Source organism: Sebastes umbrosus, chromosome 4 (assembly GCF_015220745.1).
Source record: "Sebastes umbrosus isolate fSebUmb1 chromosome 4, fSebUmb1.pri, whole genome shotgun sequence".
Taxonomy (NCBI): domain Eukaryota; kingdom Metazoa; phylum Chordata; class Actinopteri; order Perciformes; family Sebastidae; genus Sebastes; species Sebastes umbrosus.
This window is the reverse complement of record NC_051272.1, coordinates 8,810,535-8,831,381: the sequence shown is the minus strand read 5'-3', so window position 1 is coordinate 8,831,381 and position 20,847 is coordinate 8,810,535. Positions and strand designations below refer to the sequence as shown.

Below are 20,847 nucleotides of genomic sequence, written 5' to 3'. Positions count from 1 at the left end.
CACTGTAGCCGAGTTTATTTGCGCCAAATCAATTGATGGAAAAGCGCCTAATTTGCATTTCTTTTTTGGGATATTTCAATAGTTTGCTTAAACTTTGCTTGACAATTGAATGGAAACACGACTATTGATACTCTTTTCTAACTGGGGATAGCTACCGGTGAAAAGCGATATCCTCTTCCTGTTTTGGTTGCGCAATGGTTGATGCACTTCCTTTGTGCCGTAAATCAAGCCTTAATTTTCCCGGGAGATTGTACAGTAGAGTAGGGAACCAATCTAAACGCTGATGGTGTCATTATCTTATAGCCAATACATTGTGCAATCAGCAGCATAGTGATAAGTTAAAGAAAAAAAAAAATGTTTATTGCCACTTTAAACTGGAGCTAAACAGATTCTTTTAAAAAGTCAATACTTAGCTCTTTTTATCCTCTCAGCTTATTGGCTATGAAAGAAAGTTAAACCTATAAAACAACTGAACCGATTAAAAAACATTTCACGTTATTGTGTTTTTCATTGTTTAGCTTTAGCCGATTAAATTCAATCTAGGAGAAAAAGCTAAAGTTGAAACAAATTGGACGGAAAGTCAGTATTTGACATCAGCCTTCTTTTTTTTTTTGCATATTAGCTTATTGATTGTGAAAGAAAGCTAAAGCATAAGCTGAATTAACAATGATTAGACAAAACTTCAGTATTACAGGTTGTATCTGTTGAGCTAAGACAAAAAAAAAGCTACGCTGAGGTTAAATGTTTGCGAACATTCATATAGAATACAAACAGTCTGTTACCACCACATAAAAAAACAACATACTATAATATTAATTGCCTGTATTTAGCTGCTAAGTACATACAGAGTCATATAATGAAGTTTTTACAAATCCCTGAAGACACTAATGTAAATTAATGAGGTTTAAACATGTTTATCTGCTAATACTGTAAAACAACGGATTGAAATTGTTATTAAGTCCAATCGTCTTTTTTTCTTTCAGAAGTTGGTGGAATATATTCAGAAAATTGTTTTGTATTTTTTTTTTTGTAGTAGTAAACCTCCTGGTGATATAGGTATCAGTGTAAAGGCCTTTACACACCGGTGGGGCGTGACGAATAAATGACACAAAAATGCGAAATACTCGCCTGCGAATATTATACAGTATGTTTAGGGCTTTTATTGTGAAAGGTAAGAATGGTAGGAGTGGATCTGGTATGCGTTGTTTTTGCCACGGTTGAAAGAAGTAATAAAGTTTGCCGTCTTTGTTCGGACTACGGAGCCTCTGTGCAAAAATAAAAGCGCAACTCAACCCGTTCTGCACAACGTGATTGGTTGATGCCTTTATTCACGGTGCGACAGCTCAGAAAAATCAACCTTGTTACGATTTTTTCGCCACGTAATAGTCGCGTTCAGAGTGAAAGTACTCATGACAAAAACAGTTCTAAAAAATATATTGAGGTGCAAATTAATCGCACGGAAAAAAAACACTGCCGCGTGTAAAGGCCTTTACACTGCAGTAATGAAAATAAGTAAAGGTTTTATATCACTGAACTGAATATTTGGGGGTTTTGAACTATTCATCATACAAAAGAAATAATATTGATGGCGTTGCCTTGTGACAGATTTTTCACTACTTTCTCACTTCTTTTTTTTTTTCCTTTAGATGAAATTATTAATTGAGAAAATATTAGCCTTATTAGATTGAAAATAATTGTTAGTTGCAGCTCCACTTTAAAGGGACTGTATGGAACTTTTTACACGTATAAAATCGCTTTTTATTACCATTTCTGGGTTTCGTCCATCAGCCTGTAGACTGCTTTTAATGTGAAGAATTCATTAAAGGGGCCCATTTTGATGGGAAAATCCAGCGGATGTGACGTCATGCACGCTCGCGAGTGCCTTTAGAAATGGAGTCCGCTAACGGCAACAAACGACCAGCCCCCACCACAAACTCCACGGAAGCACAAAAAAAAAACATCTTTGAGAATATCAAGTGAATGTTCAGTGGAAGTTGCAGTTTGTGCAGAAATGTGTCTTGTTTCCCTGCGGATGAATGAAGTGACGGGGGTTAACGCCGGAGAGAGTAGCATTATCGACTCCGACCCAGGAGACCAAAACTACGGTGTCTCCCCTGTGTCTTCTGACCGCGGTCTGGAGGCTGAAGCAGGAAAAGTTAACACTAGGGACAACATCGATTCCATGGAGGGCGATCGTTTGGTCAGCTAACATTACTGCCAAGCATGTGAAATATAGAGTGATATTGTGCTTTTAGCTGCTAATGTTGCTAACGATAATCAACATGATGCCTGTCAATCATGTCGTGTGTGTCGCCTCACTGTTTTGACCGATGCTCTCTCACGTCTACGTAGTGCAAGCAACAGGACGCTGACTGTCGTCGACTTAACGGCCACAGGTGTCACTGTTAACAAACAATTTATGACTCTTACAGAGAGTCCCTTTAAAGTTCACTTTTGGGGTTATTGTTGACTCATATAATTTTTGGTATTACCACTGGTTGTCGCCAAAGCCAGACATTTTCAAGTCCTTCACATAAAATCTTTATTATTAAAAAGGACGATGTCCTATTATTGTTTGATATAAATGTTCTTTCATCTGTTTTTTTATATTTTTGTTTAGTATTAACAAATTCCAAGGTCTTTAAATGTCTTGTTTTGTCCGACCAACAGTGATATATTAAACAGAGAAAGCACAGCAGAAAATCCTCACATTGGAGAAGCTCCAACCAAAGAATGATTAATAAGTGACTTAAATGATTAATATATTATCAAAACTGCTAATAGAGCAGCCATCACTGAAACATTAGTGTCTTTCCGTAAACCTTCCGGTGTAATACATAGAAGTGTAATATTCCTCCAAGGAAGTAAACTGAAATCACACAAACCTGCAGCCAGTCACATGACACAGCTGACTGATGAGCTGCAGGTGACAGGTGCGTCGGTTCAGTTGACCGGCATGAACAAACTGTGACGATCGAATTCAAAATGTAGAAATGTTTCCTTTTAGATCATGAATTTTAACGGTGTCCCTGCAGATGTTTCGCATTAAAAGCCGTCCAAGTAAAGGAGGGATTGTGCCCTTGGAAGGCTTTTAATGTGAAGCATCTGTGCAGGAAGTGTTGGGCTTCATTGACTGCAGCTTAACAGGGATAAAATATATTTTTTAAAAACAGCAAAGTAGAGGCAACTGGAAACAATCAGTGAATGGGAATGTTATTAGTCTTAAACAAAGAAAATGTTTTTTAGCAGAGTGGTGAGTATGACAAAACTGTTATTGTGTGGAAATGTACTAAATTTATCAAGTGAGAGACGTTAAAGCACAGGTAACAGCAACGTCCTCAATGTTTTCACCCGGTCTCTAATTGTTTATATGCAGGCAATTATTTGAGATGCCAGCCATTGACATATGAATTTGCGGTAAATTAGCACTCAGGATTGACGTTCATTTGTCTGTTTTGTGGGAACTTTCTGTAACACAGTTTAAGAACAGTGATTGATGTTGGTTGTCGGCTGATTCTGACATGAAATCAGGGATTTGTTGGAATCGATTCAACATCAACGTCACCAGATCATTTAGTTTGATGACCGAAGAGGTGACCCTAAATCACACGAGAGCAGCTCAAACTGAAGTCAGCAGCTGTTTGAAGACGTCACAGAGTGAATACAGTTACAGTGCGTGTGTGTGTGTGTGTGTGTGTGTGTGAGATGGCAGCCATGTTGTGAAGGTGTTACAACGTCTCCGACTCGGTGGCTGTAGCCGTGGTAACGATCTTCATGTACTGGGTGAAGATGGCGTCGAAGGCCTCGTCTCTGTGGATCATCGCGCCGAACACCATCGGCTGCAACAGTACAGAAGGTAACTTTACTCATCTATAATTTCACAGTATTTTATTTTAGAGGTACTTAATTCAATTTTATGTAACTTGTATACTTCTACTTCACTACAGTTCAGAGGCAAACATTGTACTTTTTTACTCAACTACATGTATTTTACAGATGTAGTTACTCTGCACACGCACCCAGGTGTTTTCAACCACTCTCACCTCTTTGGGTGTTTTTATATTAGGTATGCTGGGAATTACGTTATGTCACCAAACTCTATATATATGCATTTCCAGACACCTGTTTTTATGCGCATTTTCATTTTATATACTTTATATATACACACATTTAGGGTACTTATATTTTGAATGCAGCACTTTTACTTGTAACAGGGTATTTTTAGACTGTTTTATTGCTACTTCTAGTTAGTTACGTCTTGGTATTTATTTTAATTTAACCCGTTTGAACTTTAACATAATATCAAGTCATAGCACCCTCTGTCTGAGCTCTTACCTTTTGGGTGGATGGCGTCGCGATGGAGATGCCCATCCCAGATCCAGGCAGCACGGACAAAACTTTGTACTGTGAGTGACAGAGAAGAAAACACCTTTAAATAAACTTTATTGTCAAGAATCAGCATCAGCTACTGCTGCAATAAAGTTTATGATACCACATTAAAAACAACAATAAGAAACCAAAACAAGAGGACAAACATAAATCAAACTCTAATTAACCCAATGATGAATAAATGATTGACAACAGGAACAAGTCATAAGGAATTTGCAGTATAAAGCAGCCATGTCTTCCTGCAGCAGACAGAGAGGCCCAGTCACAATGCGATACATAGGTGGATCGATTTTTTTTCCCACCCCTAGTGACGACACAGGTGACGTTGATTACCTTCTGGATGTCGATGATGTCGATTAGTTTGATGACTTTGTTCCTCTTGGAGGATCCAGATCTGGAGCTGGAGCTCTCGAAACACAGATGACTGAAGAAGACAGAGGAGAAAGAGGTCAGAGCTCGAGGTTTACTAGTTTTACATTATACATCAAGTTGATAAATCATTTACTATGATAACCTTTTCCCACCGAAATCAGCGCGTATATGCAGTTTTTTTTAAACACGGGCTAAAAATATGAGATAGACTCCTTTCCCATTGTGAGTAGATGAGTAGCCTTTCTGTTTTGTTTCTGGTGCGTCATGTTCGACATCACAAACGTACCGGAAAACAAGGTTAGTAAATAGTGAAAATGTTATGGTGGTTACTTCTTTTTTATGTACTTATTCTTTTTTTTTTTTTTATTTATACTTTATTTTTTTCAAGATTGTTTTCATATATGCAATTTACAGTTCACAATTACAAAAGTTTATGAACAAACTTTTAAGTAATGATTTTTTATGTACTTATTCAGGCTCTCTTTCAAACCAGAGTTGGTGATTGTTGCAACAGTGGAAAGACTAAAAAAAGACGGTTTTGATTTAGTTTCGAGTTTGAATGAAGTGTGTTTTTCGATGATCAGTGAGGTCAAATGACTGTTGTCTGACTGGAATCTGCCAGCTTTGAAGAGAGCATGTTAATTGTATGTTTTGTACGTTAATAAATTATAATAATTGTACAAATCCCTGTTGATTTTATTTATTATATATTCACTTCGAATCATGCTGGAAAAGGGGCAAAAATTAGCACCCGGGTGTCATGTTTCCATCACTGCTGATCGGAGCTGGAGCCGATTAATACCTGTGACTACTGTGACTACTACAAGTGTGGCGAGAGTTTTCACCTCTTCAGACTGTTTCCCTTCTACATGAACCTTGGAAGTAGAAGTTGTCCCTACTACTCAAAATACTACTTCTACAGCCTCTCAGAACGTAGATTGATCTCAAAACATCAATTATTTCTCTCATCTCCCTCTAGTCTCTCTCCTTCTTCCCCTCGTCTCTGTACATTTATGAAATGGATTCATAAGGCCTCAGGTTATTCACACATTTTTCGTTCAAGTTGACATATTTTAAACTCGCGCAGACACGTCTTTGCCTCACTTCACATCCAACCGCGCTCACATCGCTGTGTTGTGTCTGAAAACCCCTTTAGAAAGAGTAAAGAAGTTTACTCATTTCAATTAAATGAGTAACACCTGTAAACTAACTCCAAACCACAACATTTAAATATACAACGCTTGGATCCCACTCAGATCTTGATCTCTGTTCCCTCTGTTGTGCAGCAACAAAAATAAAACTGAAGGACTTACTTCTCAGTGACGTAGAGGAATCCGTTGCGGATGTAGTCTGTCGGTGTCTTCTTGTCTCTGTTGATGAGGCAGCAGCGCCAGCCGTTCTCACACACTGAGACAACAACACAAAGAATCACACAACAGTTCACGGCACCTGCTGCAGATAAGGTCAGGTACCTTAGTCTGGAAATTTGGGGGTTAAGCAGCCACATCACACATGGTGGTTAGTTGACTGATTCATTCCAGTGTTTTTAGACTAAGTATATTGAATTTAGACTTTTTTTTTTTTTTTTTTTTTATATCAGAATCAGTTTTATTTATTTACACAGAAATAAAATAACAACTAGGGACAAGGACAACAAAGCTGGAGAAATAAAAGGTGAGGAATAGACAGGACTGTTATGTACACGAGTAGTGAAAGAAATAGGGGTATATATATAATTATGTAAAAACATGTAAACATGTCTATACTGTATGTACAGCATGTAGGATTTATATTTATAGTGATAGATGATATGTACATATTTAAATAAAGTCTGTGCATTAAAGACTGGAAGAATTATAATTATAACAGCAGCAGTGGATATTGTTGGTGTTAGAGGGTTATTGACAGTGTATGACTGAGGGTCATAAATGAATAAGAAAGTTCAGTATTTCCCATCAGAGTTCAATTCCCGACACTGAAGACTTTGAAAAAGCATTCAGTCCTTCATGTTTGGAGATAAAACTCATAATTGAGCATTTGATTGAATAAATACTGCGTTGGGGGACTTCATTTGAAAAGATTCCTGGCTACGGTCCTGCAAAAAATTGTGTAAAAAATATATAAAATACTTTTTTTCCAGTTTGAAGTTTGAAATCTGAAGCTGAGCTGAATAAGTTTTGATTCACCCCCTTCCCTCCTGCAGTTCCTCCCTCACCTGTCAGAGGGCGCTCACTCTCCAGCAGGTTGAAGACTTCGTGAAAAGCTCCTTTCTTGGTGCTGTAGTATCGTCCTCCGTCCTCGTCCCGGCTGAAACCAAGAGGAGCTGCAGCGGCGGCGTTGCCTCGGCCGGCCGTCATGGTTGCCTGGACAGGTGGACAGAGGTGGGGGGCGGGAGGGGGCAGGTACTGGATTAGCAAATCAGAAGCAGGCAAGGTACTGCAGAGGCATCCTGAGCATCACAGTCAGAGAATGAAGCTGCAGTCGACAAGAACAACTCACCTGTCCAGGTGTGTTCACAGCTGTTTGACAGATTGACAATTTGCAAAAACACTTGGGACATTTCACTTTGTTTCTGTGTTGTTGTTGTTCTTAAAATGTGGCTAAAATCTCGACAATATCCTGATGATTTAGTGATTCTTAGAGTTTAGCCAGTAGTGGAACTAAAAAAGTAAAGATTGTCCTGAAGGTGGTGCTAGAAGAGAAGAACCAACATAAACGTTCATGGAAAAAAATACTCAAAGTGGTGGTAAAAATCCGACCCAAAACTTCACGTAAAAACAAAGGAAATGTTGCTACAAACCTTCAAATTTGGGTAAAAATATAAACATTTAAAAGCAAGAGTGAAGATAACGGCATCATATGAAACTAGAAAACCTAAGGAATCCATTGGTGCCAACCAATGTCATACTAGCTTGTCGAGAAGGAGAATAAATGAGGCTTCAAACTTGCGCTATATTTTGATGATGAAAAATTGGCATGGCCATTTTCAAAGGGGTCCCTTGACCTCTGATCTCAAGATATGTGAATGTAAATGGGTTCTATGGGTACCCATGAGTCTCCCCTTTACAGACATGCCCACTTTATGATAATCACATGCAGTTTGGGGCAAGTCATAGTCAAGTCAGCACACTGACACACTGACAGCTGTTGTTGCCTGTTGGGCTGCAGTTTGCCATGTTATGATTTGAGCATATGTTTTATGCTAAATGCAGTACCTGTGAGGGTTTCTGGACAATATCTGTCATTGATTTGTATTGTTAATGATTTCCAATAATAAATATATACATACATTAGCATAAAGCAGCATATTTGTCCACTACCATGTTAAATCTCCCTTTAAAGGTACATTTTCAACAGATAAAAAATGTGCGATTGATTTGCGATTAAACACGATTAACGATGGACAATCATGCGATTAATCGCGATTAAATATTTTAATCGCGATCAATCTTCATGAAACAGCAGAAATGCACAAATTCGGATAAGATCCAACTTGAAAATTGAGTTCAAAAATTTTAAAAAACAAATGTAAGACCAAAGCTTCAGTGACACAAAACTCGGGTTAAGACAACAAAGATTTGGATTCAACCCAGTTCAGGTAAAAACATTAAATGTTGGGTAAAACACTAAAAATTCAAGTATGATCTGATCCGAAGTTTGTCCTGAAGGGGGCGCTAGAGGAAAGGTCAGTACAATCTAAAGGGTTCGTTCTCTGGAGAGCAGGAATGAGACGTTCACTGACAATCTGACCAGTGGGTTTTGAGACAGACCATCACCTTGATTAATAGCTGATTGGTTACGTTCAGTATTGATAAAAACTACCGACGTCTACACTGCGACTGTAAATACACACAAAACACACACAAATCAGGATCCTACCTGTTCACACTCAGACAGCTGAGAGAGAAAAAACAACAACAGAGCACTGAAACCAACACAGACCAGAGATCACCTACTGGGACCAGTGAATAACCAGTTTGTACCAGGACGTATCTGAACCGGTGGCTGACTTCAGACCAGCGCTGCAGTCTGTGAACTGTATTTTTGGGGATATTTTCAAAGAGTTTGGACTGACCCGTCTGCTCAGCCCGGTGTTGCTGCGCTCCTTCAGCTGCAGGTCGGTGGGTAAGTTGGTCCAGATGATGAAGGGGGTGTCAAAGCGCTGCCTCAGCTTGGGACAACTCTTAAAGATGAAGTCGATGATGAAGAACTTTATACCTGCGTACACACCTGAGGAGGAGGAGGACACTAATCAGAGACACTCAGCAGTACTCAGTCTGTTATTCAATTTAAAGGGTAACCCCTGTATTTTTCAAACTGCACCCTATTTTATCATGTTTTTGTGTCTAACTGACTAATAGCAGCAATTTCTGAAACTGGTCCAGTACTGAGGGAGAGCGCTGTAGACAGCAGCTGCTCACAGGCTGCAATATATTGCTATTGAGGCAAGCTGGCACCGTCATTTACGTCAACTAAAAGTGCTTGTTTTTGCCATGACAGGCTTGTTACTATAAGTGTCTGATATTATGGAAAGAGTCTCGCTCAAGGAAAAGTCTTGTTCTGAAATCTGGTGAGGTGACGTGTTGCCGGAAGACAACGGTGGAATGGTGGAATACATCCATGGAGGAAACGTGAGTGTCGGGCGGGCAGAGAACAGAAAGTGTAGCTTAGTGTTCTTGAAGACTTGAAACTAGCAATTGAGACCATAAACTCATGTTAAAATGTTTACTGAGGTAATAAATCAAGTGAGAAGTAGGCTCATTTTCTCATAGACTTCTATACAATCAGACTTCTTTTTGCAACCAGAGGAGTCACCCCCTGCTGGCAATTAGAAAGAATGCATTGGCTTCACTTCTCAGAACTGGAGGTAGCCCACTGCATACAATAGATGAATTTGGAGGGCCAAAAGGAAGTTACCGGTGTGCTGCTGAGTTTTGCTAAGAGTATTAAATACTTGACAAATCTCCCTTTAAAGGTACATTTTGAACAGTTAAAAAATGTGTGATTAATTTGCGATTAACTATGGACAATCATGCGATTAAATATTTTAATCGATTGATAGCCCTAGTTATTATATTTTTCAGGAATTGGGTAATAGTTTGAATGTGTATTCCCCGGAATCCCGTTTCCAGAGATTAAACCCCAGTGATCAGTGAAGTGACTATAATAAATGTATAATGATGACAGTATGTAAGTGTATATAATACATATATATATATATATGTGTTGTACCTATGATGAATCCCAGCAGTTTGAACGGCAGCAGGCAGGATGAGATGAAGGCCAACCACAGACCAACGTACAGCTTCTGAGTCAACTCTGGCTGAACCCACATGAACAGACTGCACACACACACAGACACAGACACAGTAATAAAGATCAGTGTATGATCCATCAGTTCACTGTAACCTGGAATTAAGTGTGTGCAGACAAACTCACTTCTTTATTTTCTCCAGGATGTTTGCCATCTTCCCAAACAGATTCTGTGAAGACGAAACAAACAAACAAGTTGTTGTGAAATCTGTCGTCAGGTGTCTCACGATGACGTAGAGCCTCTGACTTCTCTGTCAACGTCTCACCTGAGCTTTCTGAGCAACATCAAGAACCAGCGTGAACTTCTCCGACACCGTCAGATCTTCTTTAGGAGGCTCCTGTTAAAAACGGAGGAGACAGTAGAGTCATAAACACCGACACTTGTCAATCACCTGTCAATCACCTGCGAACCATTGTGCTGTGGTGGAGGAAGTATTCAGATTTCTTATTTAAAAAAGGGACTGTATGTAACTTTTTACACCTACATATAAACGTGGTTTAATAATTTTTTATTGCCAATGTGTGAACAGGTTGCAACTGAACCTAAAAAAATGACACCTTTTACGACTTTCACGTGTCTTCTGACCAAAAAGATCAATATTTGCTTCTGAAATGTGGTGAAGTATAAAGTTGCATGACATAGTACCTACAAATTCTACTCAAGTACAGTACTTGAGTAACTTTCCACCCCTGCCATCATTAACACCTGATATTAAAAGGCACGATTTGTGATTGAAATGTTAATTATTCATCAATCACGTCAAGCCTCTATTTTACAGTATGTGTAATGACATCACATGTCCATCAGGTAGAGCTGTTTAACTGTCAGATTAGTTCTTCCGTCCAGGCAGGACAACAAACAAACACAGGTATTAAGAGAGATGTCTCACCACGGGCTCCGAGACTTCAGGTACGATGCTCCACTGGATCCTCCAGCCTCTGAGAGCAGTGCATCATGGGGAACACACAGGTAAATAGGTAGATCATTTCACACGCACTACATATCTGTGTGTCAAAGACTTAAATTCAAACTGCTCAGAATCATCAGGTGGTTTTAAAATACACGGAAGGCTTCCTGTGTGTGTGTGTGTGTGTGTGTGTGTGTGTGTGTGTGTGTGTGTGTGTGTGTGTGTGTGTGTGTGTGTGTGTGTGTAAAAAGCCGTTTGTGTGTCAGGACTGAAATAAAAAACATTTATCAATAAAAGCTAGGAACCTGAAGATTAATTTGAGATGCAGCTCAGCACTGTGTGTCAAGTTCTTCTACTCATAAATCAGAAATAAACATGAATTAATTAATTAAAATCAAATGTAAAAGTGTATTTACTCAAATTTAAAAAAAATGGTCTCACACTACAACCTCTGAAAGACTGAATAGCGGCACATTTTCCCTTTAATAGCTTTACAAATAGAACTAAACTTGCAGATACATATACCGGGGTCAAAGTATCCTAACGCAACCCAGAATCAAAGGCTTATTGATGAGGCGTCCGTTGGCCTGTAGGAGTTAAGACGCATACCATGCAACCAAAACGTCCCTGGTTCGTTTCCATCGTTAATTTGTGCATTTCCTGCTATGAAAAAATGTCTGCCATTAAAAAGTTCTATTCTCAGTTGTATCAGTCCCTTTATGAAGAGGGAAAGGGCTATACCAGAAGATGCATGTCAATGTGAGGAGAGTGGGGATCTAAAGTGTGTGTGACGCACTGTTAGAGAGATGTGAAAACAACACTTATTCCATCGTAATAGTAAAGAATCTGTGCTGGACCTGGTTTTTCTGATGCTGGCCGTGTGATTGGCTGACAGAGAGGGGGAGGTGCGGGGCTTTCACTGACCTGGCGATGAGGCAATTCAAGGACAGGCGGAGGATGGCGAGAAACAGGAACATGGGGACGGCCCAGCCGTGCCACGCTGCATACATGTAGACCTGTGCAGAACACACACGAAGTGAAGTGAGTTTTTGAAGCCGTGTGTAATAATAATAAAAAACATGTGAATGGACACAAACGGATGAAGGTGACTTCATTTAAGGTGGCTTTTTTTTTCACCCCTAATTTATGATTGTATGAACAATCATAAAATGTATGTCTTATTGTTTCTTCATCACATTTGTTATCGTCATAAATTCTCGCGTTTGTGTTCGTCACAGAGCTGTTTCTGGTCTGTTCATTAACATCCATCATCAGTAACCAGCTGGTTGTCTGTGTGGACTCACAATGAAGGCGATGGCCGACGTGTAGACGGAGTACCAGCTGGATAAGGCAGTAAGGTTCCTCTTGAAGTTGGTCACAGGCTTGAATCCTCGCTCTGGAAACACAACAACGGACCAGCCGACCAATCACAGACTGGGAATTTATCATGACAGAGAAACTTCTTCTGTGTTGTTTTTCAATAAACTGTTATATAAAGCATCTAAAGTACAGAAAGTGACCAAAAGTATGTTCTGAACTTTCAGAAAGAAATACTCACTGAGCCGTCTCATGTTTTCCGTCAGCCTGTGGATCAGAAACCAGATATTTATGTTAGATTTTAATACAAATACAGCTCTAGCACAAGGAAAAAAAACATACAATACATTACAGCTTCAGCTGCTTTAAGTCATTGTGTTAATAAACACATCCATCTTCCTCACCTCTTGGCACTCAGCGGCTCGTCCGGCTCCACCGTGTGCTCCTCCGGTTGGAAGCGGAAGTCCTCGATATAAACGCCAAAACGATCATAAAGCCACTTCAGGAAACTGCCGGACAAAGTGTCCTTCTGTTTGTCTGAGGACGGGAACAGAAAAGAGTCCGTTGGAGGTAACCAACATGTCCGTTAACATTTTACCACTTTTATCAAAGTTCATACTCTGAGGTTTGTACCAGACTTAGATAAGGCGGATGAAATATTAGACACATTTCAATATAATGCAGCCCAGTACAACACCAACAACAACTACGACCTTAGTAATAAACACCTCTCAGAAAGTTTTAACCAAAACTTGAACATTATAAGCTTTATAAAAGGGAGAATGTGTGGCAGAGCTATTATACTGGATTGGATTAGATTGTGTGCCTAATAAAGAGGCCATGAAGTGTTTAAAGAAAAGCTCACCTGTACTGCTGACTGCAGGTGGAGCAGGGGGCGGGGCTCTAGGTGTCTGAGAAGGGGAGTCTTCAGGTCTGTGAGGTGACAGAAACGACCAGTCAGTGTAGGCACTAAACCACAGTAAGCTGCTCCATCTGATGTCTCAAACCATCTCCTTAAATAAAGTTTTTTTTAAATATATCCACCTGGGTTTCACAACGTCGTTGATCTTCTGCTCCAGCTCGATGCACCTGCTGCGCTCCCTCTCCAGCTCCTGTCTCAGTGAATCCACGTTGAACTCCTCTTTAAGTTTCCTCAGCTCCTCCTCTGAAACAGACGATGACAGAGACAAACCGAGTACACTTTTATCGGCCATTGAGAGTCGCTCTGATGACATCTTTTGCCCTCAACTTGGTGATGTCTACCTCTGGCATACCTGTCCTTTACTGACTGCAGAGCTCATGGATCTAAAATGAAACTTCTGCTGGATCACGAGCCTCTCCTGGTGAATATACTGATACATTTTAGTTTCCTCACTTCTTAGAGAACTTCCTGTTTTATAACGTCTAACAGTGACCGAGCAGTGTGTGTGTGTGTGTGTGTGTGTCAGATGAGGTCAGCAGGGTTATTAATAGCTGTGTGTGTTACATAAAGCTGACGGACAGATATTGACGGATTACCCAGCATGCTGCTGTGCTGTTGGACGTTTGACTCCAAACTGATGGGAGAAGCCGCAACGACCCAACAGCCAATCAACACACAACTCTTCCTGCCACAGATTTAAAGGGACACTTAACGTTTACTACTTTACTTGTTTGAACGTGAAAGACAATAGTCTGACAAAATTATCTTAAAAGTTGCTCAATACGGAATGGAGCGCTGCAGGGACGACGTATTTTTGTAGGCCAACCAGGAAGTTAGCATCGCCCTGGTTCACTCCACAAAAAGCCAATGGGATTGTTCCATTGGGTTTTGGATTATTGCAGAAAATAAACTCTGTGGCAAACACGCGATTACAATATTTACACGTTGTGTTCAGTAAGACATTAACAAGACTACTACAACTAACCACGTCTGGAAGAATCTTGTAATACGATTTCAGACACCCCTAAAGTGGACCATACCATTTCTTAACCTTGACGTTAGTTCAACGTCTGCCTGCCTGAGTTGCAGAGGCTCGCATCCTTCTATACTCACGTGCGTCGTGCAAACCAGTGGAGACGCTAATGTAGGTAGCTAGCTGCTGTCTAGATAGTTTAATAAACTTTATTTCCTTACCATCAGATTATACTCTGAATTAGATTGTGTCAAGTGTCTACTGCACTGTAATGTGTTTGATTTATTATCTTCTACAGACATTACATTAAAGAAGCAAGATCCTGTGGGATTGTAAGAATTCGATTCACTGAAGCACGTGCCTTTTGAGTGCAAGCGCTACAGACAGATTTCCATCAAAAGTTAATTATTTGTTGGATAGTTAAAATAAATATTATATTATTATTACATTTATTATATATAACGTTCATAGTAAGAATCATAGTAGCATGCTTTTTGAAGGTAAAATGTATTATTTTATACTTTTCATGAATACATTGTTGCCTTTGCCAGAGATAAAAATTCATGGCCAGAAGGCACCAAATTGCTCCATTCATCACCCACTTACTTTGTTTGTAAGACACACACACGTATGAATTGTATTTAATTTCTCTTCTTAGCTTCATATCATTTACTTTATGTTTAATGAAACCAAAGACAAACCCCCACACAGAGGGCAGTTTGTGTCAGAATACTCACGTAAGAAATGTTTCTCTAACAAGGCGATTTCTAGGTGACCTTTGACCTCGTTGAGGTCCGTTCTCGAGTCGTCTTGGAGAGCTGCAGAAAATGTTCCTGGACCAGCCTGAGAGACAAACACATGGATAGAAATCGTTTTTAAACAACCCTTTTTTGTTTGTGACCTGTTAGAATAAAGCAGCGTCATGTTTCAGATGTCTTTGAGTTGTTTAATCAAAGAGACATTTTCACTCTAAACTTCACACATTGTTCATTTAAATAACTGTTTGAGGCCCAAAGAGGTGAGATTATCCAATATTTCACAATATTGTGTTTTATTTTTTCTTCTTTCCTGTCCCATTTATCATTTCACGACCCTTCAGATTTATCTTCTGACCCTTTGGAGTGGCCCAACCCCTAGGTTGGGAACCACTGGATTAAACTAGCTAAGTGTATATAAAGTAGTTCAAAGTGTAACATGCTGCTCTAACACTGATGTTAATGTCACATAGAACAATTTATCAGTCACATATTATTGCAGAATGAGTACTTTAACTTTTGACATTTTAAGTACATTTAGCTGATGAAACTAGTGTACTTTAACTTAAGAACGATTATAAATGCAGGTGTTGTAATGGAGTATTTGTGTATTGTTCATAACAAGGGCTGTCATAGTTAACGCGATAATAACACATTAACGCAAATTCATTTTAACGCCACTAATTTCTTTAACGCAACTTGCAATTTTTCAATTGTAGCAGGCTCAGTTTTAAAACTAGAGTGAAGATCCTGGCATCACATGAATCTAAAAAAACCTAAGGAATCCATTGGTCCCAACCATTTTGAACAAATGAAAAATGTGCGAATAATCGCGATTAACTATGGACAATCATGCAATTAATCGCGTATAAATATTTTAATCGATTGACAGCCCTGTTCACAACAGAGTCCTGCAGCAACACGAGTCTTGAGACAACCAGCAGGTTGGTAAGAAACCTGCAGTTTTAACTCAATTATGAATTACAATTATTAGAACAGAAGAAAGTGAACACACTGAAAGAATCTGTTGAAATCTTAGCAGTGTTCAGGCTCGGTCAAAGCGGTCAAAACAGCATTTATGACAGAATTTTGTTGATTTTAAAGATCAGGATCAGGAAAACATGTTTCTTTTTGGTTGATATGTTTTCTCAGGTGTGTTCGTGTACCTGAGCGTCACTCTGCTGCTCTCCCTCGGCCTCCCTCTCCTCCGAATCTCTGGTGGAGAGTCGAGGTCTAATCACGACCTCCTCTGTGCATTCTGTATCGGACGTGTTGGGCGAATCGGCCAGATCCAGGAACTCGTCCCGTCTCTGGCCCCGGAACCGGATCCTGTCCAGATGCTTCCGCATGGTGGGCGCCGTGGAGCCGGTCTCTAACTGGACATGGCTGCCGGCGGCGCTGCAGACTCTAGAAGAAGAGAGGAACCACAAAACAGTTAATAATAAACCTGATTTCAATAAACTTCCACTTGTGACTGAATAGACTTTAGTTCCCCGTCGGAAAGATCTGTCTCACAGCAGGTGGGCTTTTCCTTTAGGTGGCTAAAATACATTTTGCTGCTGCCCCCCGTCCACAGCAGTACATTGCTTTGCTCCCGTGCTGGTACTCCTGTCTGTTTCTCCAAACTCGGGGCGTGCCGACCACCATAAACTGAAGGTTATACACTGACTATGGATAAGTACCTCATACAACCCCACTTCAAAACACTCAAACTATCCCAGGATACATTTTGACATACTTGCAATATTAATATTCATCTGATGTAATTCAATTTACAAGAATTCAATTGAACAGAATCAACGTTAAAGCTGCTGTTCATTTACATCCTGTGAGATAATTCAACACATTAACCGACAGCAGAAATCTCCACTGAACCTGAAACTACAGTTGGATGAAAAGCAGAAACAATATAGAAAACAAAAACTTCGGCTCCTAACGCGTCTTCTGACTGACCTGAATGTGAGGCTCCTTCAAGTGATTATAAAGCTTTATTTACACAGGGAGAGTCGCCAATCAACGCGTCTCCCATAAAGCCTCATACAAACAGCTGAAGCAGCCAATCAGACGCTCCACTCATCATCCTGTTTGTTCAGGGAGGTGGATGTGTTTCATACTCTGCTTAATGTTCCCCTGTTAATGGTTCATCCTCTGCTTTCAAACAGGGACCATAAAACATGACTGTAGGAGTCTGTGTGGTCTCCAAACCAGCTCACCTAAAACCTGGTTTATCACTGATCAACATGTCTGTCAGATACTGGTTCTTATTTGGTCAAAGAGGCTGAGGTGGGACAAGTGAGCTGCAACCAATACAACACTGTGCGATTGGTCGAGACACCTGTCAATCAACACAAACAGCTCCTTCTTTAAAGGAAGAGTTCGACATTTTTTGGCAGTACTCTTATTTACTTTCTGGCGGAGAGTTAGATGTAAAGAAGGTTGATACCACTCACATCTGTCTGTTAAGAAGCCAACAGCTGGTTAGTGTAGCTTAGCATAAAGAGTAGAAACAGGGGGAAACAGCTAGCCTGGCTCCGTCCAAACGTAATAAAATCTACCTACCAGCCCCTCTAAAGCTCACCAATTTACACGCTGCATCTTGTTTGTTTAATCTATACAAACAACAACTTGCCATTTTACGTGGTTTAAGAGACAGACTATTTCTTGCCTGGAACAAGTAACTTCCTGGAGTCTCCGCTGGTTGCCTGGCAACTGCTAGTCAGGCACATAAACACTGTAAAATGTGAAATTGGCATTTTTAGTTTATTTTTAGTATGGATTAAACAAAGGATATGTTGTGTTAATTAGTGATTTTTAAAAGGTGGATTTTGTTATCTTTACGCCTCTTTCTGACATACAGCGACCGAGCAAACTCTGGTGAATGGAGCGCGTAAAATTGTCCAGATATACTGCGAGCGATGTCATTCTCTATTACATAGTGATGGTGGTATTGATTAACTGTCAGTTACTGTCAGCGTTGATGTTGACCAGTGAAAATAGGTTGGAGGTGCACAAAACTCTGCATAAATAGAGCCAGGGTGAGCGTTTTTTCAAACAGGCAACGCGTCGCGAAGCCTGACGCACGAAGCAGGATATCTTCATTGGGAAAAACTGAAACAATCTGATGTTTGCTCGCTCGCTTGTTTGCATCGCGTCCAGGAAGAGGTGTTAGACAGAGCCAGGTTAGCTACTTTCCCCTGTTTCCAGTCTTTATGCCGAGCTAACAGTGGCGAACTCGGCCTGTCTGAGGGGCAGGGGCGAGGAAAAAAAGGGGCACCAGCAGGCAGAAAGTTTTCTAGTATGTTGGGTAGCCTATATGGCACTGTATCATGTTTTCTAAAGTTTGTATGCTAAGCTAAGATAAACGGCTGCTGGCTTTAGCCTGCAAGACTGTGTGTTCAGTTTGAGGATGGGTGAGCTGCATGTCTGACTGGTCTGACTAATCCTCATGATTACTGTCTAATAATATATCTGCACGAGCCCAACACCTGTAATACCTGTACATGTAGGACTGACTGACTAATGACATTATGTTTAAACACACACGATATACTGACTGACTGACAGAGAGACAAAGAGACTGACTTGTCTGACTGCTTCTAATGATTACAATCTCATCTTTTACCTGGATCACACTTCAGCACTGTACAGACGAGACTGACTGACTGCTTAATGATTTAACAACTGAGTATATACACTGACTGAATTGATTTAAAGTGACTGAGAGAGTGGTTGAAGAGGTATTCAGATCCTTTACTTAAGTAAAAGTACTGATACCACACTGTAAAAATACTCCACTACAAGTAAAAGTCCTGCATTCAAAACAAAATGTATGAAAAGTAAAAGTACTCATTGTGCAGTAAAATGTTCCCCGTCAGTGTTTTACTATTATATGTGATGTTTCTGGATAAACTTGCACTTGCGCACAGAGCAGCAAATGCATGACGAAATGTAAAAACAAATGTATGAATAAATGTGTAAAGAAAAGAATACAGAGATAAATACGTTTGGGGAAATATATAGGGGGTGAAATGCGAAGGGAAAGTCATGCATAAATAACAAAATAAATAAATGCTTAAACACATAAAGAAAATACATAGATTTAAAAATAAATATTAAATAAATAATACAATTTAAAAATGCAAAAATAAATAAATTAAAAAATTCATATAAATACATAAATAAATAAAAGCGGTAATTAAACAGGGGACTAAATAAATTAATACAAAAGTAAATAAGGTAAATAGGGGGTGAAAAGCGAAGGGAAAGTCACGAATAAATAAATAAATGCTTAAACACATAAAAAAATACATAGATTTCAAAAATAAATATTAAATAATACAATTTAAAAAGTAAAAATAAATGCAAAAATAAATACATTTTTAAATTCATATAAATATATAAATAAATAAATAAAAGCGGCAATTAAACAGGAGACTAAATAAATAAGGGAATTAATACAAAAGGTAAATAAATAAAAACAAAAATATAAATTTATTTTGTTGGCATGTATTCAAAACTGTAATTTGTGAAGTAACTAAAGCTGTCAGACAAACGTAGTGGAGTAAAATGTATGAATAAATGTGTAAAGAAAAGAATACAGAGATAAATACGTTTGAGGAAATATATAGGGGGTGAAATGCGAAGGGAAAGTCATGCATATATATCTAAATAAATAAATGCTTAAACACATAAATAAATACATAGATTTAAAAATAAATATTAAATAAATAATATCAATTTATGTCATGTATTCAAAACTGTAATTTGTGAAGTAACTAAAGCAGTCAGACAAATGTAGTGGAGTAAAATGTACAATATTTACCTCAGAGTGGAGAAGTTGCATGCCCATGTTGTCCATGTATCTGTTTTTATGTTTCTCATGTTGTTTGAAGAGGTCTTTATAGATATTTAAATCAATATCCTCCTCACAAACACTAACCATACACTTCCATGTAACCCACACATTTGTCTTTTTTTTATATATATATTTACTGTATTGTTATTGTTGTTATTATATATATATATTTATCTTGTCCTAATTGTTTTTTATCACTATTATGTAATCATATTATTGCTTTATATTAATCTTGTCTCTAGGTGGAGGCTTCAGATAAGCCCAGTGGGTTTGTTGCCTCTTCCTGCACTGTATATTATTCATTTACTTTTTTGTGTTGTGTTGTATAGTCTTAAATTGTGCAAAACAAATAAACAATGAACAAGTAAAGTACAAGTTGAATGTGTGCTTGTGTTCTTGTACAGTAGGCCTACTTGAGTGAAAGTACTTAGTTTTATTCCACCACTGCTTACAGACAGACAGACTGAATGACTAACATTCACCTTTAAGTGACTGACTGACAGTTAACAGACTGTTTGACTGATCTGAGTCTCAATCTGAGTCTGTTCACCACCTGAACACAGTCAGCTATTCACCTGCTGCTCACCTGCCGACCTCACAAGAGGCTCAACAGAGAAGCCGAACCAGCGCCCAGTGGTCCGGACACACCTGGACACCCAAGAGGGCTCTAGGTGACGAGAGTAGGAGGTGAGGAAGTAAGGAAAAGAGGGGAACAAATGAAGGTTTTCTCACCGTGAACCGAAGCAAACTTTCCCTCCTTCTCTCTCTCTCAAAGCCCCTCCAGAAACCGGCTGAGAAACCGGGTCAAATCCGCTCCAAACCGAACCAGGCTCCTCTCAGACCCGCTCCAGATCACCCTCCCTCATCTGCCCCAAACAGTTAGTCCAGATGTGGGTGTTTTTAGGGGGTAAAGACAGGTAAACCGGGCCGAGCTCTCTCTCCACCTGGCAACAATAATCACTGCTGTGGGCGGGGTCGCCAGCGGCAGACAAACACGGAAGTGACGCCATCACGTTGCGCTCTTAAAGCGAACGTCAGGCGGA

General features: G+C 39.4%; 1 protein-coding gene across 1 annotated transcript; it reads right to left on the bottom strand.

The window, feature by feature from the left end:
* Positions 1-333: 333 nt before the first annotated feature.
* Positions 334-20,804, bottom strand: LOC119486965 (GRAM domain-containing protein 4-like). The gene is made up of 19 exons (XM_037767539.1): positions 20,537-20,804; positions 16,116-16,356; positions 14,932-15,037; positions 13,344-13,464; positions 13,165-13,232; positions 12,704-12,836; positions 12,541-12,566; positions 12,287-12,378; positions 11,907-11,998; positions 10,965-11,013; positions 10,341-10,412; positions 10,201-10,244; positions 9,994-10,103; positions 8,837-8,991; positions 6,977-7,124; positions 6,075-6,168; positions 4,723-4,813; positions 4,336-4,404; positions 334-3,839 (listed from the first exon to the last, which is right to left on the bottom strand). The coding sequence occupies exons 2-19, from the start codon at positions 16,296-16,298 to the stop codon at positions 3,729-3,731; spliced, it is 1,764 nt and encodes a 587-aa protein (XP_037623467.1). The 5' UTR covers positions 16,299-16,356; positions 20,537-20,804; the 3' UTR covers positions 334-3,728.
* Positions 20,805-20,847: the final 43 nt, after the last annotated feature.